The 15900-nt window shown below is 31.2% G+C and overlaps 3 protein-coding genes across 3 annotated transcripts; 2 read left to right on the forward strand and 1 right to left on the reverse strand.

Moving 5' to 3' along the window:
- Positions 1–7132: 7132 nt before the first annotated feature.
- On the forward strand, positions 7133–7454 carry LOC135950762 (uncharacterized). Its single transcript, XM_065500293.1, has 2 exons — positions 7133–7203; positions 7276–7454. The coding sequence occupies exons 1-2, from the start codon at positions 7133–7135 to the stop codon at positions 7430–7432; spliced, it is 228 nt and encodes a 75-aa protein (XP_065356365.1). The 3' UTR covers positions 7433–7454.
- A 185-nt stretch (positions 7455–7639) lies between these two features.
- ND-51 (NADH dehydrogenase (ubiquinone) 51 kDa subunit) lies at positions 7640–12100 on the reverse strand. The gene is made up of 4 exons (XM_065499522.1): positions 11964–12100; positions 11292–11645; positions 10384–11218; positions 7640–7922 (listed from the first exon to the last, which is right to left on the reverse strand). The coding sequence occupies exons 1-4, from the start codon at positions 12010–12012 to the stop codon at positions 7736–7738; spliced, it is 1425 nt and encodes a 474-aa protein (XP_065355594.1). The 5' UTR covers positions 12013–12100; the 3' UTR covers positions 7640–7735.
- A 2121-nt stretch (positions 12101–14221) lies between these two features.
- On the forward strand, positions 14222–15254 carry LOC135951311 (E3 ubiquitin-protein ligase PPP1R11). Its single transcript, XM_065500936.1, has 3 exons — positions 14222–14446; positions 14772–14880; positions 14949–15254. The coding sequence occupies exons 1-3, from the start codon at positions 14360–14362 to the stop codon at positions 15149–15151; spliced, it is 399 nt and encodes a 132-aa protein (XP_065357008.1). The 5' UTR covers positions 14222–14359; the 3' UTR covers positions 15152–15254.
- The last annotated feature ends 646 nt before the right edge of the window (positions 15255–15900 follow it).

Raw genomic sequence — 15900 nt, forward strand, 5'->3', positions numbered from 1 at the left:
TGTAATATGCAGTGTTGCCACTTCATGTGTAATTGTTATTACACATATCATGTGCAATTTTATCTTGGATGTTTGTAACTCCTGAGTGAATTAATTCGCACACATCTTTTAGATGTGAATTAAAAGTTCAAAGCTAAAGATAAAAACATCAGTTTATACATTTTTATTAATTTAAAATTTTGAATTTCTGTAACATTGAGCAAAATATTTATCTAAGACCTAAGAAAGTATATAAATATATTCTTAATCCTTATGAAATTCTAAGCATTGTCCTTCGTCCCTCTGTCCAAAATAAACAAAAAACGTTTTGTTACCATTTATCTATTATATGCAGTTTGATATTGAAAATCAGTAAAATTTCCCGAGTAGAACCAGAGTTATGAACTAAAGGCCTTGAGGTTAAATGTAATTTCTTCCCTATTGTAAATGGATATAGAAATTAGCAGCCTGTTTCTTTAAATGCGAACGAACATTTTCTTTCGTATTTAGTATTGAAAACAACAAAAAAAATAAGATTTATTTGTTGTTTTCAATTTAAAATACGAAAGAAAACGTTCGTTCGCATTTAGAGAAACAGGCAGTAGATTCGTGTAAAAAGATGATATACTTTTGTTCGTGGATCGGTCCATATTTGACCATAGTCCACATTTAAGAAGTTCATTTCGGCAAATCATTAACGTTCGCTTTCCATTAAATAAACCAGATTCTTTTAAATTGCACAAAATTCGAACATCTCTTTATTTATTTAATTATATTACCATTTATATACACAGTGCTAGGGTGATCGGCCCGGTTTTTAATAACCGTTTTTTTTTGGTTTTTTCGAAAAGCTCACAATTCGAATATCGAAGAAACCGGGTTTTCTCCTCGAATAGCCGGTTTTTCTAAAACTGTGTTTTTATAAGATTTAGTGTATTAAAAACTTTAAAAACGTAGATTTTACATTTGAAATTAAATGAAATTCAAAAAAATATCAACCACTCACTTTTAGAAAAAATTAATTTTAATTTCAAAATGGGTCAAATTTGACCGGAAGACCATGTGAAGTGTTAAGGCTTATTTTTTTTTTTTTAAAGGCTTTATTTTGTTATTAAAACTGTTTTTGTATTAATAACTATTCTTTTAATAAATAATACTTTTTTCTTCTTATTTCTAGGCGTTTTAATATTTTGCCAAAAAAACCGGTTAACCGGTTATTATTAAAAACCCGAAACATAAACCGGTTTATATTAAATTGCAATTTTTCGAATAAACCGAAAACCGGATTCTAAAAAATGTCGAAGAATCGATCACCCTACACAGTGCCGTCTAGTAAATGCTTGTAATATCTATTTCTGCAGCGATCCCCCACAGCAGATAATATTGTCATACTTATAAATAATGCTAATAACAGCATGTTATCAATATGTTAATATCAATGGAAATGTTGATAAAGATGATGTATGTTGCAAGCAGCCGTTACAGATAATGCAATTTCAATAATCCAACCTAATTTATATACACACAGAAAAAAGTTTCAACATTAATATTATGATTCGAATTCATTGATTTCAATTCATAACATTTATAAATAATTTCTTAAATAGTATTATTTTTTTAATATTTTATGTTTTGAAATAAAATCTAGAAGGCTTGAAAAATATAATTTCAATTTCATTTTTATTTTTATGTTGTTCAAAAATGTTTGAAATTTTTCATGGAACATTTTTAGTTTTTTTATGATTTTCAGCTACAAAATGATATAAAAAGCGCGAAAATGATTAAATTGATTTAAGAGGATGAAATGCTTTTATATTTATGAATGTTTTATTATGTTTAATGATAATTTTTAAGTTTCAGATATTCTCCTTTTTATCTTAAAATATTGGCCAATATATGGCTATTATGCAAATATTCTTGCACTAATTCATTATATAATACAATTATAATGCAATTTATTAAAAAAAAATTAAGTAAAAAAAGCAAAAATTTTCGTCATGTAAAATTTTATAATATTTATGACCATGTTCTTATTTTGAATGAAATAAGTTTGGGAAAAAAAAGTCAAGTTCGATTAATAATATTTATTACAAAATTCATTCCAATTATGAATTTCTTTTTTCTGTGCATATGTAATTACACAATATTTTTTACTAATTCATTGTGATATGAATGAGAAGAAATTATGTATGATTTGTTATGTTATGTTTCCTTTTCAGATACAAAAATATAATTTTTGTTATTAAATAGTGAGAACGATATCATTGACCTTTAACCTTTTGGAAGCAAACAATTTTATTAACATTAAAGTTATGGACAATTATGTGTATATAATTTTAGACAATTTTAACAAATTTTTTCAATTTTCAAATCGCGATATTTTTACATCGGAATGAGTTTACATTGAAAAAGTCACTGATATGAGGAACATTATTGAATATATTATGCACAGGTAAGCCTCCATTTACGCGAATTCGATATAACGCGAACTCAAATTAGCAACCATTTTTTCAAATACGCGACTTTTTTTACACGATTTTTATATAACGCGGCAACAAACAACAAGAATCGAAAAAACACAAGCGATTAAAGATTTTTTTTGAAAACTTTGTTAATTTTTATGTTTTACGCGAAATAAAAAATTGTTGGCCCCACAAACGCATTTCGTTCTAAATTAGAACCTCGTTTTACTCGAATTTGATTTACATGCTATTTTTTTGGGCCCAACAAACCGCGTAAATCGAGGCCTACCTGTATGTGGTAAATTTCATTAAAATCGCAGATAGTAAATTCGACTGAAGTCCGCTTTCAAATGGATCCTTCCATATGTACTTTAGGCTGGGTCGATTTGTATGGACGATCAATAAGTAAAAAATCGTATAGCAGAAAGGCAATCTACGGAAAATTCTAAGAAAGTTTCCTCAAGAAACCATAGGTCTAAAATCAAATCCTATCATGCGCATTTCGTCTTTTTAACAATTGCCTGATATAGAGTAAAAATAGTATGTAAAATTGTATTGAATACAAAAAAAACAACTTTTATTAGTTAGTTAGTTAGTTAGTTAGTAAGCGCATCAACCCAAACTATGAACTGTGCTATCTATCATAAATATAAAAAACACCTGCATACTTTTAGGATAACAAAAATTAAGTTGACAAATTTTATTTGCTATTATTTTCGTAACGGTAATTTAATGATATTGATATTTTTAGTCTGACTTCAATTATAATAATAGTGGGTGGTAGTAAATATTAATTTAACTTCTGTAGATAATTTAAAATGTTTTATAGAATAACTGAATTTTATAGGTATAATAAATATTTTGTTGGTAATTTCAAGGATTGCTAGCTAGTTGGATTACTGTGACCTTGTAATAAACACACATGTAAAAATGGTCTGAAGAATGGAAAATGGAAAAAAATTATCTTTCATTATTTGCAAAACAATTTATTTTTTGATAAACAAAATTATACGATTTGCATTTCAACTGGACGGCGCGCAGCGGCGACATTATTTCTCCGATAGTCTTTTTAAAATTTCTTGAAGATGAAAAAACTTCTCTAGGATATCTTCCTTGGGCAACCATACTTGGTGCTGCACACTTGGGTCCATATAAAACTGATCCCATTGTGATACTCGAGGGGTATACAGCAAGTGTCTTATTCGGTACGAGTTGTTGCCATGTTGAGCCAACCAGATTTTCTAATGAATGAATATTTGCATTAAGGATTCATCGCCGACAGCTCCTCGAAGCATAAGAAAAGGGGGCCAAGGCCGGACATTGACAGAAGAAGTGCGACTCTGTTTCTTTCTCTTCATTGTGCCATCTAATACAGTAATCATTGAAAAGTAGAAGTCCCAATATCATGGCGTATGTGCCAATCTACATTGTTCTGTAATGATCGATCTGGTCCTGACGGAGACTAGTAAGACAAATTGACCTCGCTATGGCATAATTCCTTCTGGATATTATTTTTAAGGTTTACAAGATCAGTACCAGTAAAAGGGTCAATCGCCCCCGCCTTACCAGTTCATTAGCTATACAGTTACCCAGTATGTTGCCATGTCCAGGGATCCATATAAGCGTTATCCTAACCTAGATGTCGAGTAGACATGCGGCTAACCTAGATGTCGAGTAGACATCCGCAATTCCCTTAATATACGCTTTGCTATCAGTAAATATTAGGGTATTCGAATTATTCGATTTTTCTCTTGTTCGAATAGTTCGAATAAGAGATTTTAACTTGTTCGAATAATTCGATCACACGTTTAAAATTAATCGAATTATTCGAATAATTTAACTTTTTTTAAAAAGTAAAGACTGAAGATTTGTTGTCGGTTTTTTAATATTTTATTGTTAAAAAATAACAAAAAATAACGGTAAAGTTAAGAATTCAAGTATTGATAATGTTAAAAAACATTCGAAAACAAAGTCCATCATTAAATTTTCATCAGAAATATTCTGATCAGATTAACTCCCGAACAATCTACAAAACAATTGACTAGCAAACTCTTTAGTTACCGTTTTGGAGCTATGCTTTAAAAAATTTGAGCTAGTTGGACATGATCCTGACTTCAAATGCAATATAAACGTATTAAGAACTTTGTTATGTCGTTCATTAATTCGAGTTTTAAATTGAGTAACTAATTCTTTAGTAAATAAATTAATCACTATTTCTAAATTATTTATAACAAATTGTATTACATGAAGCTCTATCTATGGTCTTGGGGAATTACATAATAAAGGGAATCTGTCAATAGTTTGATATCATTGTCAGTGAACGTGGTTAATTTGAAGTGAGACTGTGAGACATTTATAAATATACAAAAAGTTTATTACCTTATTAGACCAAGATGTCCTACGATGTTTAACATTATGTATAAGACGAACTCCATGTTTTTCCTGCAACAAAACGTAAATATGCAATATTTGTGTTTATCATTCGATTATTAAATATTTTGCAACACTTACGTACGCGGTTAATAACATCACTTATATAGTACATATATTTTAAGATCATGGCCTTCATATATTTCAATGTAATCATTATAAATGTCATCCTCAATATCACTTTCTACGACCGTTTCAAAATCACATTCTCCATCACATTCATTATAGAAGGAACACTCATCTACAGTGACCGAAAGTCCCTTTGTCTTTAGTTATTTGTCGAATTTCAGAAACAGTACAATTTTTGTCAGACATTCAGGGTTATTCCTGTTCTCACTTTCACCATTCACCTTACCAACAATAGTATCTTTTTTCTCAGAATTTCTTATTAGAAATATTTACACGTAATTTGTTTAACCTTAATTATATAATTTTCGAAATTTTATTTTATATTATATTGTTGTAATTATGCCTAAGCCAGTTGGCAGCGCTCTTTACACCAGAGATTTCTGCCTGTAATATTGTACAAGAATCAGAATGTCTGAACATGGATTTAATCCCATAATTTTCGGACCATATTACCCCTTTTAGAGCCAGCCTTGTGACATTATCAGGGGATAGAGTCCACTTAACCATATGTCCCTGTCCGGAAAACGTATGGATAATTGCATATCGAAAAAGGGTCTCGTTACGCAGTAGTCAACATTCCTATAAAGAGATTCATAGTAGTCTAAAATCGTGGAGTGTTCAGAGTCCTTACCAGACCACGAGTCCACAGCACAGCTGAGAGCCAGTTGTATCACCGTCAGATCCACCAACAACCAATTCACCATGCTGAAATGGCGTAGAGTTTACGCCGTAGACTTTACCGCACTTGGTATAAGAATGGCTATGGTTCTCTAAACACGTTCAACGGCTTTACAGTGGGAGGCATTTTTCATTGCATGCCACATAACCATTGCTCAGTGAAATAAAATTGGTTTTACCACAGCCTTAAAGATCCAATTTATACCCCTCGGGACAATGCCCCAGTTAGTGCCGATTGCCTTTTTATTCCAGTTTTTATTCTTTTTCCAAGTTCCAAAGCAGAGGAGATACGGAGTGCCAAACTTCTCTTAAGTTTTTTAACAAAATTATTAAAAATTAAACTCTTGTAAGAAAATTCGTTACTCGTTTTTTGGACATTTTATAATACAAAACCATAGATATAAAGATATTCCACAGATTCTGTTATAATTTAATATTTAATTTAATGTTTCACCTTTCCATCAGAGCCGATGCACGGATTAACATTGTCCGATTCTATTTGTATTTTCAGAGTGGGACTATTATATCAAGTGTCACAATAATTTGAACCACACTATTCGCAATTCCTCAAAAATTTATTCATTTAATATCATGGTTTCGTACTCTTTTTTATATGACTGTAAACATTTCTCTATCGTTTTTGAAGGTCATGTACTCGTACAGGTATGTTTAGAATGTTCTGTTTATAAAATTCGATTAAGACGAATTAAATACTATTGTTTTATTGAAAGGAATGCATATTTTATTAATAAAAATATTCCAATTTCAGTTCCCGTGCCAATAATTTTATTTTATGAATATTTAATTAAAATTAACATAATACCAGCCACTATAAATTGAAGAGATTAAAAAACATCTCTTTGATCTTGAATTAAATTTCTTACTGTTGTTGTAAATATTTATAATAGTTAGCTTTAACATACACTGAGAAAAACTGATATAACTACAATCTTCATTTTATATAATTGCCCAATTCACAATTGGTGCCGTAGCGTTGTATATAAACTGGTATATATCTATATGTGTACTACTATATAAGTATTTTTTAGTAGTATTGACAACCTGTTGATTTAGTTTGTCTAAGGGCCTGATTCAGAAACACGAAATGAAAACTATTTCCAAATTTTTGCATGAAAAACACTCAAAAATTATTTAAAAACTGCCTGATAAATAAGCTTGAAATGGTGAATTTTAAAACTTGTTATAGATTGCAACATTATTTTCTCAGTGTATAGTTTGTTACTCAACTAGAATAGAATGTTTTTATTCTAAAAATACAAACATATCTACATAAAATTTGCATTAATTAACAGCGACTCATGAATATTTAAATAAAAATTAAAAATACAAGGTATCAAAATTTAACCTCTTTAAAGAATTTTCAGTTTCACGGTCACTCTCGTCGAGCCCACATCTTTTCTTTGAGGGTCAATTGAAAAATTACATAAAAAATAATGAAATTAACAGTATTTTTTGGTTTATTGGCATTGTTTGCCATTATTTTTACAGCCGAAGCTGGAAGAAGGTAAAAATTCAAAAAACACCACAAAATTTGTTTGAAAAATACACATATTAATGACTCTTTATTACTTTTTAGATACCAATTCATACCCGCCAAATGTGTCGAACATGATACACAAAAGCAAGTTGATGGTCCCTTGAAAGTTTGCACCTTCCCACCCAAACACAAGCCCGTGCCCCAGGAAGATATTAATGCTGTTATCAAACATATACAAACATTACAATTAGATTGAAAATAAAATTAATTTAAAACAATTATTTTCCATTTGGTTTTTTTTATTACATATTTAAATTAAATAGTAATAGTAAGTAAATTTTATTTACTTTCAACAAGTTTTATTTATTGTTGTTACTTTTTAATGACTTTATTATTTTCTTATTTTTCTCTTATCATGTTGATACTTTTTTTTCACTTCACATTATTTAAAGACATTTAAATTAATAATTAATTAATTTTATTCGTACTAACGATTTACAAAAAAACAAAAGTTGCTAAATTTTTCTTCCCCGTTTTCTTTAAATTACTTCTTTCGTGTTTAATTTGAAGCTCTGGCGGAGTATTGCTTCATTCTAGCCTCAATTTCTGGTCTGAAGTGACGAATTAAACCTTGTACGGGCCAAGCAGCACCATCACCCAAAGCACAAATAGTGTGTCCTTCAATTTGTTTGGAGATTTCCCACAGCATATCGATTTCAGAGGGATCAGCATTACCGGCTACAAATCTGTGGAGAATTCAAATAAATTTAATAAATTAGTTTGGGAATCATTTTGAATATCAACTTAAATTGAAACTCGAAATTTAGGATTTTAGATGATTATTCTATAAAACATATACATATTTTCACTTCTAAAGAGTTCCATTAAAGAAAAATTATAAATCCTCTAAATCGAAATAATCGTTTAAAAGCAAATTCGTTTGTGTTTTTTTGTCCTACAAATTAAATACATAGACTTGAAGGGGGTATATAGGCCACCTGAACTGTATTAAAAAATGAAGTGCGTGGTTACTTAACGGGCCTCATTCCTCACACACATGATTGGACAATTATAATCTAAGAACAATAACATTTTATTTTTTATTTAAATCAAAGATTCGAAAAAATTTAATCTTAATTCTATTCCGTTAATGAATTCATTAGACTTAATTCCTTTTTTCAACAAATGTATTGAATTCATTCCTTTGAAAATTCATACTTTATGGAATTAATTCCTTAGTTAAAACAAATTGTCTGTAATTCAAAACCATTACGAAATAGCTCTAAAAATGTATTAAATGATTAAATTTTTCTTAATTTTTCTATTTTTTTTAAATTCATTTTGTAATTGATTAAAAGCAAAACGAAAACAAAACTGAATGAAGAAATTAAATTTTAATAGAATTTGTATTAGATTTTAATTAACAAAAATTTAATCATTCTAGGGTTGAATGAATTTTATTATGAATTAATACAAAGTTTTGAATGAAGCTAAAGAATTAGATGTTGCGATTGGATTTATGGAATGAAAGGTTGACTCTTTTTAATTTCGAATTAAGATTTTAGTGAATTAAGCTGAAATTTAATTAATTCGAAGCTCTGATTAAAATTTTTTATTGATCGAGCAAACTTTGTCTGGGTAACGATCTTGCAACGATGCGATGGCTTAAGTACACTCTGTGGTCTGAATCTCCTCTGTGTGTGTGCAGGTTCTTCTGGCACATTCACAAATGGGATCGCGACTTTAAAGGAGTGTATTAACTAAAGGTTACTCATCTTGTCAAGACATTGGAGCGATAGTGTATTCTATTGCTGTTGCTTTCTTGTGATATCCACACTTGAGTTCGCAACTTCTACAGTAGATGCTTTACCAGAAGTTTTACGATATAGTTACACTTTTAAGGTCAAGGTGAGTGGTAGCAGTGCCCTCAGGGTAATACACTGTAGCAAGTAGTTGCCTAGTCCACGCACGCCGTCACTGCGACGGAGCAGTAGCACGAATTACAAAGTGTCCAGCCAGGGCTTTTTGGCCAAAACTGAATGCAAATGCAACCAAAACAGTGGTAGAGTTGGATAGGTATAGTCTCAGGATTCTAGTAGGAGTGATAACCGGAGCTACAGACGGTAGAGCATATTATATGCAACTGCCCTAGGCTACAGGCCATAGCTTTCAATTGCTAGGAAACAGGTTTCTGGATCAACTCAGTAGTGTTGCTGGCTGTAAACTAAGTAACATACTAGCTTTTATTAGGGGAATAGGTTGGCTATTTAAAGGACGTTCTAGAGCGATTCAAAATTTGTAACAAAATCTTTCTTTCCTTTTCATTCCCTATGTGGATTTGGACTCTTTTCTCTTTACATTCTCTCTTTACATGAAAGGAATCACAATGGACCTTACGGTCTACGAGTGGAAGTGCACATAGTGCACACCCCTTACAAAACTAAACTAAAACCATTTTAAAAATCTTAATGAATTTAAGAATATTTATAAACTTATTTATAAAATTTTAGATAAAAGTTAGAGCCTATTTACATTGAAGAGAGTTTTTTGAAGTTTCGAGTACGATATCAATAGCAATATCTATCGATATTTGTTTAAGTTATTTTAAAAATTCTCTACAATTTCTTGGATTTACCTTTCGAAAAACTATTGTGAATTATCCGGTTTTGTAAACATTCATATTTTTGTAATTTCTCCATAATTTTATGAACATTTTTGTTCGACTATTTGTTTGTGAATTATTCGTTTTTGTTCGATTATTTGTTTGTGTCTAGTTTCGTAGCACATTAAAAAAGTACCATTACTAGAAAAAGTACTTTTGAGTTCTACTTTGTGGATTAGAAAGAGACTATTCTACTTTCCATTGTAAAAATGGTTGTTCAGATATCATTGCAAAAATAGTTTCTCACCCATTTTTAATACTGATAAAATTAGTTTTTCTCAAAATTGTTCGTTTAGTACATTTAAATTCACTGACATTTACTTAGAGGAAACCTAATTGATATGAATATTTCACCGATGAATCATCATGAAATAAGCTTTAATTTTTAAAGAAATACAAACAAATAAACCTTGAATTCAAATATCTTACATTAATTTGCTATACTTGAGAGCATTTTCCAATTAATTAACAAAGAAGTCCCCAGAAATCTGAATTTCTTACCCCTTCTCCTCTATTCATCAACATCCATCCACTTTACAACTTACCTGCCCATAATCTTGTTCATCCAGCCAATACCCTCTCGGCAAGGTGTGCACTGACCACAACTTTCATGTTTATAGAAGGAAATTAATCGAGCAATGGCCTTAATAACATCTGTTGACTTGTCCATGACAATGATGGCAGCGGTACCCAATGAAGTCTGAGCGGCAATAAGACCATCAAAGTCCATTATCACATCATCACACACATGCTTAGGGATGATGGGAGTGGACGAACCACCGGGAATAACACCCAAAAGATTGTCCCAACCACCACGAATGCCGCCAGCGTGACGTTCGATAAGTTCCTTCAAGGAAATGGACATTTCTTCCTCAACAGTGCAAGGATTATTGACATGGCCAGAAATGTTGAAAAGCTTAGTGCCCGAATTACGAGTACGGCCGAAACTGGCGAACCAAGTACCACCGCGACGGCAAATGGTGGGAGAAACGGCAACGGTTTCAACATTGGTCACTGTGGTGGGGCAACCGAAGAGACCAACATCAGCAGGGAATGGGGGCTTTAGACGAGGTTTGCCTTGTTTGCCTTCAAGGGATTCAATTAAAGCGGTCTCTTCGCCACAGATATAGGCACCAGCACCACGATGCATGAATACATCAAAATCGTAGCCAGAGCCGCAGGCATTTTTGCCAATCAAACCGGCTTGGTAAGCTTCAGCAATGGCCAATTGCATGTTGGATGCTTCATTGTAAAATTCACCACGAATGTAAATGTAGGCAGCTTGAGCACCCATGGCACGGCCGGCAATCAAACAACCTTCAACCAACTTATGGGGATCATGACGCATAATATCACGATCTTTGCAGGTACCAGGCTCACCTTTCGAAATATATAGAAACAAATTAATAAAAATAACCTCACTTTCTTCCAATACCCCTAACTTCTAACTCACCTTCATCAGCATTGACCACCAAGTATTTGGGACGGCCATCAGAGGGTTTGTTCATGAATGACCATTTCATGCCACTGGGGAAACCAGCACCACCACGGCCACGAAGACCCGAGGTCTTGATTTCATTGATGATCCATTCGGATCCCTTCAACATGATTTCCTTGGTCTTGTACCAATCACCACGTTTCATGGCACCCTTCAAACGCCAATCATGACGGCCATACAAATTGGTAAAGACGCGATCTTGATCAGCTAAGTTGCCAAATTTGGTTTTAGTTTGTGGAGGCGGTGTTCCGGGTGGTGGTGCTTGCGTGCTTTGCAAACGACGTTGCGCCGCAATTGGCAAAACGCACGCTAAAAAAATACAAAAAATTAATTACTATCGTAGTTGCATATATTATATCAACAATATGATGAAATTATAATTCAATAACTAAAACGTAAATTTTTCCCGTCTATTATACAAATTATGAACATTTTTCTGTTTTTCTCAAAGTTCTTGTTGTTGCCAGCGCAAGACTGAAAAAATTACATAATTTGAACAAGTTTTAAAATCAATTTTTCACACTTTAATCTCAATCGATTTTTATGATTTATGCATCATTCGATCAAGTTTTGGCTAATTGAGATGTTAGCATTATAATTTTTAAAGAATTTTATAAAAATTCTTACCAATTTGCGGTTTTGTTAAAATATTTAATCGCACAATTGCTCCTGCCATCGTCTGGTAGAAATGACACTGTTGTACAAATGTGCAGTCGCTATGAAAAATACTACTATTATGTTTAATACCAATAAATACAAGTGTGTGTGAAAATACACTTGACAGTTGAAAGTGTATTAATTTCGATAATAGTGGTGTGATTCATACTAATTGACCGTTATTTATTAAATTGTGACAGGGTGTTTCAAGAGATACAAACATTAATTTTTAATGCTCCTTTTAATTTAAATTATTAAATTGAACACAAATTCTACGCATCAGATCAAAGCTGGCATAATTTAAATGGAAATATTGGAGCTTAAAAGAAATGTTGGCATTATAAATAGTTTGCGAAATGTTAGAATTGAAACTTACTTTATTATCAAGTAATATTTTTTATTTATTTATTTAATATATTAATTTCAATATGCCAAGATCAAGAAATGCATTAGCTTTATCAAATTGATACTCATTAATAGAGTATCTGCAGAGTACTGGACTTCGTCTGTAGAATGTAATTTGTTTACATTTTTTTAAAATTCAGAACTCATATTACACCATTGGCTAAAATTATCCTGCTTGAACTAGAGACTGGCTTAAGGAGTAGCTTTACGTCATAGGCATACATTAATATATATTGAATATTATAAATAATACTGAGGAACTCCAGATATTACTGGAATAGTATTCGATTTATAGTCTCGGAACAAAACACATTGCTGTCAGTTTTTAGATAGGTGGCAATCCCTATGAAAAATACAGGCGAAAGTCCAAGTTTGTCTTATTTATACAGAAGAAGGTCATGATTCGCCTTATCGAATGCCTTAATGAAATCCGTATATATAGCATCAGTTTGTAAGCCGGAATAAATTTGTAAATACCAATAGATTAATGATAGCTGAAAATCTTTTTCTAAATCTGTACTTGAATGGAGATAGAAAAGATGAAACATGATGTGATCGAATTTCAGTCAATATTTTCTCAAAAAGTTTCGGAATAACGTTCAATTTAGCTATATCTCTATAATTATAAATATTGGATCTGCTTCCGGAACAAAGGAATAATAAATGATTTTTCCCAAAAATCATGAAAATAACTATCTAATAACGATTTAAATAAGTAATGTTAATGGCGAAACTGACGGATATAAACAATTTAGAAGTACACAACTCGGCACATCGTCGGGACAACTTTATTTTCAAAAATTTAAATTTCTGTATAGCTGGACAATTTATTTGAGTCGCCTCTGAAATTGGATATGGATAATTGATTTCAGCTCTAATTTGCAACAAATCTCAGAATCATTTGAAGATTCTATGTCATCAAATTTCATCATAGATGGATATTCAGAAACTCGACTAATCGAATTGAAGATATCGTGCGTAAGCAGTAGTTTATTTTTAAAAATTTTCAGGCTGTTTGTCCGCTTTAAAACATTTAAATAAGCTGTATATTTTTTTTGCGAAAAATATAAATTTGTAACGAATAAAAATAGCTGTGGCAAGAGGCCTGTTGTGTGGTGGTGTCAAAAATCAACAAGTTTTGATTTTTTTGTACAAAATTTTTATATTTTGATTGTCAAATTTTTGTTGTAATTTTTTTTATTTAAAACATAACTTTTATAGAGTGTGGACTTCGCGTAACAGTTAATAAAATGTAACGAAAATCATATTTATTGAAATTTATAAATCGAAAACGCTTTTGTCGTGTATGTGCAAATGAAAATAATATTTTTGACAAGCCGCTTGAGTCGTTTAACTCCTCTTAATTTGTTCACTCTGCTATCCACACGAGACAAATTCATGTGTGGACATGAAATTGTTTATTTAGCAAATAATTTAATTTATAAATTCATGTCAATATTATTGTCCCTAAAATAACTTCACATTTTATCTAAATAAATAAATCAAACTTTTTTAACTCTTCTTAATTTGTTCACTCAGCTATCCACACGAGACAAATTCATGTGTGGACATGAAATTGTTTATTTAGCAAATAAATTAAATTTATAAATTCATATCATATTATTGTCCCTAAAATAATTTCACATTTTATCTAAATAAATAAATCAAACTTTTTTTTTGGCAGTGTAACAGTTACTCATAACATAGTATAGCGGGCAACTCTGTCCATTGTTTACATAATTTTCTGTTCGAAAAGAACACCTTGTAATACAGCTGTTGTTTAGATGTTATAAAAAAACACAGTTGTAATACATAAATTTTTCGCTGCACTGTATAAAACAAATTTTTTTGGTTTCGTAGACAAATTTATTGTTTTTGGGAACTAATTAAAATAACAATTAAATTTGTTGTAGTACTGTTGTTCTACTATAAAAGTAGTTTGCCAAATTTCTAAAGAAAACATGGAGGCAGTAGCTTTGCCAGCGGCGGAGACAGTGACCCGGTCACAAACTGAAGTTATTACTCATGAAGACGTTTTAGATACGGCGGTAAGATAAGGGAGTTCAGATAAATATGTAGATAACATTTGTTTTTAAAACGCCTGATAAATTGCTTTGTTTACTTTTATAAAAATGCGATATTAAATACTTTGTAGTTTTATGATGTCTTACCAAGAAACGTCCCTTAAAATTTTATGTTCCCAATTGACATTTAAGTTTAGACGTTCCTAATTATGTTATTTCTAGTTTTATATCTTAAATAAAATCCACATGTACCCGTTTCTTTTTTTACAAACTGAAATTTTTAAATATGAATTATCTTTTTATTGAATACAACGCAATTTTTTCATTATTACGTCTTTCTTTTTTTCAGTCTCAGCCGGTTTTGAGACTGCGTTTACAGAAACCCAAAAGTGACAAAAAAGTGGTCTGGCATGAGGGTACCGTCGATAATGAACATATGGGCAAAAAGAAATCCAAATGTAGGTGTTATATCAAAAAAAAACATTAGCAAATATTTCATAATATATTTAAATTGTTTAATTACTAGGTTGCTGCATATATAAAAAACCCGTAGCATTTGGTGAAAGTTCTTCAGAAGACGATGAAGAGTGTGAGCATTGTTTTGGTCATCCGGAGAAAAGACGTAGAAATCGTAAACATGATCATGGTGAACATAATGAACATAATCATGATGACAACGATCCCTGTCCGGATGGTGAACACAAAGATAATGCACAACCTCATGAATAAATTATTAATTATATGTATTTTCATTCGTTATTAATATATTAACAAAAATAAGTAATTGTATTGTACTTGAAATCCTCATTAAACATTAAATAAAATAAATAAAGCCAGTGTTTTTATATATTCTTCACCAAGAGTGGTTAGGGTATATGTATATAAGTTTGCCATTCCGTTTGTAATTTCCACATTTTTCATTTGCGAACCCATAAAGCATATCGTCACCTTAAATGCTAACGGACATAATTACAAAAACAAAAGTATTCTTGGCAATTTTTTGCGTTTGAATTTCTTTAATAAAGTTGTCATGTTTGATCGCAGGGGTCTAAAAATTTGCGTGCGCATGCAGTTTGATAAAGAGAACCATAATTAATCAAAAACTCGATTTTGAATTTCGAAAAGCAATTCGTTTGAATTTGTATGCTTTATACATTGTATTTCGAAAGTGTTTCATTTCGAATCGAATTACATAATCCCCCTGGATCGTTATAAATAGTGCAGTCGATATATCCATGTCCGATCAATCATCTTTCCAAAGGCCCCCAATAACTTACAAACAAGGAAATTGTTTAGGATTAGTACACAATTTCGAACATTTCCGTTTTCAGATTGAGTTACGCAGTAACCCCCTGGTTAGGTATCTATTATATAAAATCGAGAAAATGGCTCGATATACACGTCAATATACTGTTGCGATCAAAAAAAATGAAGAAGAGGAGGAGACTGTGTCCCACCTATTCTGCCAATGTCCGGCT

This window comes from Calliphora vicina, chromosome 2 (genome assembly GCF_958450345.1).
Source record: "Calliphora vicina chromosome 2, idCalVici1.1, whole genome shotgun sequence".
In the NCBI taxonomy this organism is placed as follows: domain Eukaryota; kingdom Metazoa; phylum Arthropoda; class Insecta; order Diptera; family Calliphoridae; genus Calliphora; species Calliphora vicina.

Bases quoted from the DNA above. Each gene is read 5' to 3' on its own strand.
- LOC135950762 (XM_065500293.1), top strand. From the start codon at position 7,133: ATGAAATTAACAGTATTTTTTGGTTTATTGGCATTGTTTGCCATTATT. The intron at 7,204-7,275 runs GTAAAAATTCAA...ATTACTTTTTAG, and splicing joins ACAGCCGAAGCTGGAAGAAG to ATACCAATTCATACCCGCCA.
- ND-51 (XM_065499522.1), bottom strand. From the start codon at position 12,012: ATGGCAGGAGCAATTGTGCGATTAAATATTTTAACAAAACCGCAAATT. The intron at 11,646-11,963 runs GTAAGAATTTTT...GTATTTTTTTAG, and splicing joins TTTAACAAAACCGCAAATTG to CGTGCGTTTTGCCAATTGCG. The intron at 7,923-10,383 runs GTAAGTTGTAAA...AATTCTCCACAG, and splicing joins ATGAACAAGATTATGGGCAG to ATTTGTAGCCGGTAATGCTG.
- LOC135951311 (XM_065500936.1), top strand. From the start codon at position 14,360: ATGGAGGCAGTAGCTTTGCCAGCGGCGGAGACAGTGACCCGGTCACAA. The intron at 14,447-14,771 runs GTAAGATAAGGG...TCTTTTTTTCAG, and splicing joins AAGACGTTTTAGATACGGCG to TCTCAGCCGGTTTTGAGACT. The intron at 14,881-14,948 runs GTAGGTGTTATA...TTTAATTACTAG, and splicing joins GGGCAAAAAGAAATCCAAAT to GTTGCTGCATATATAAAAAA.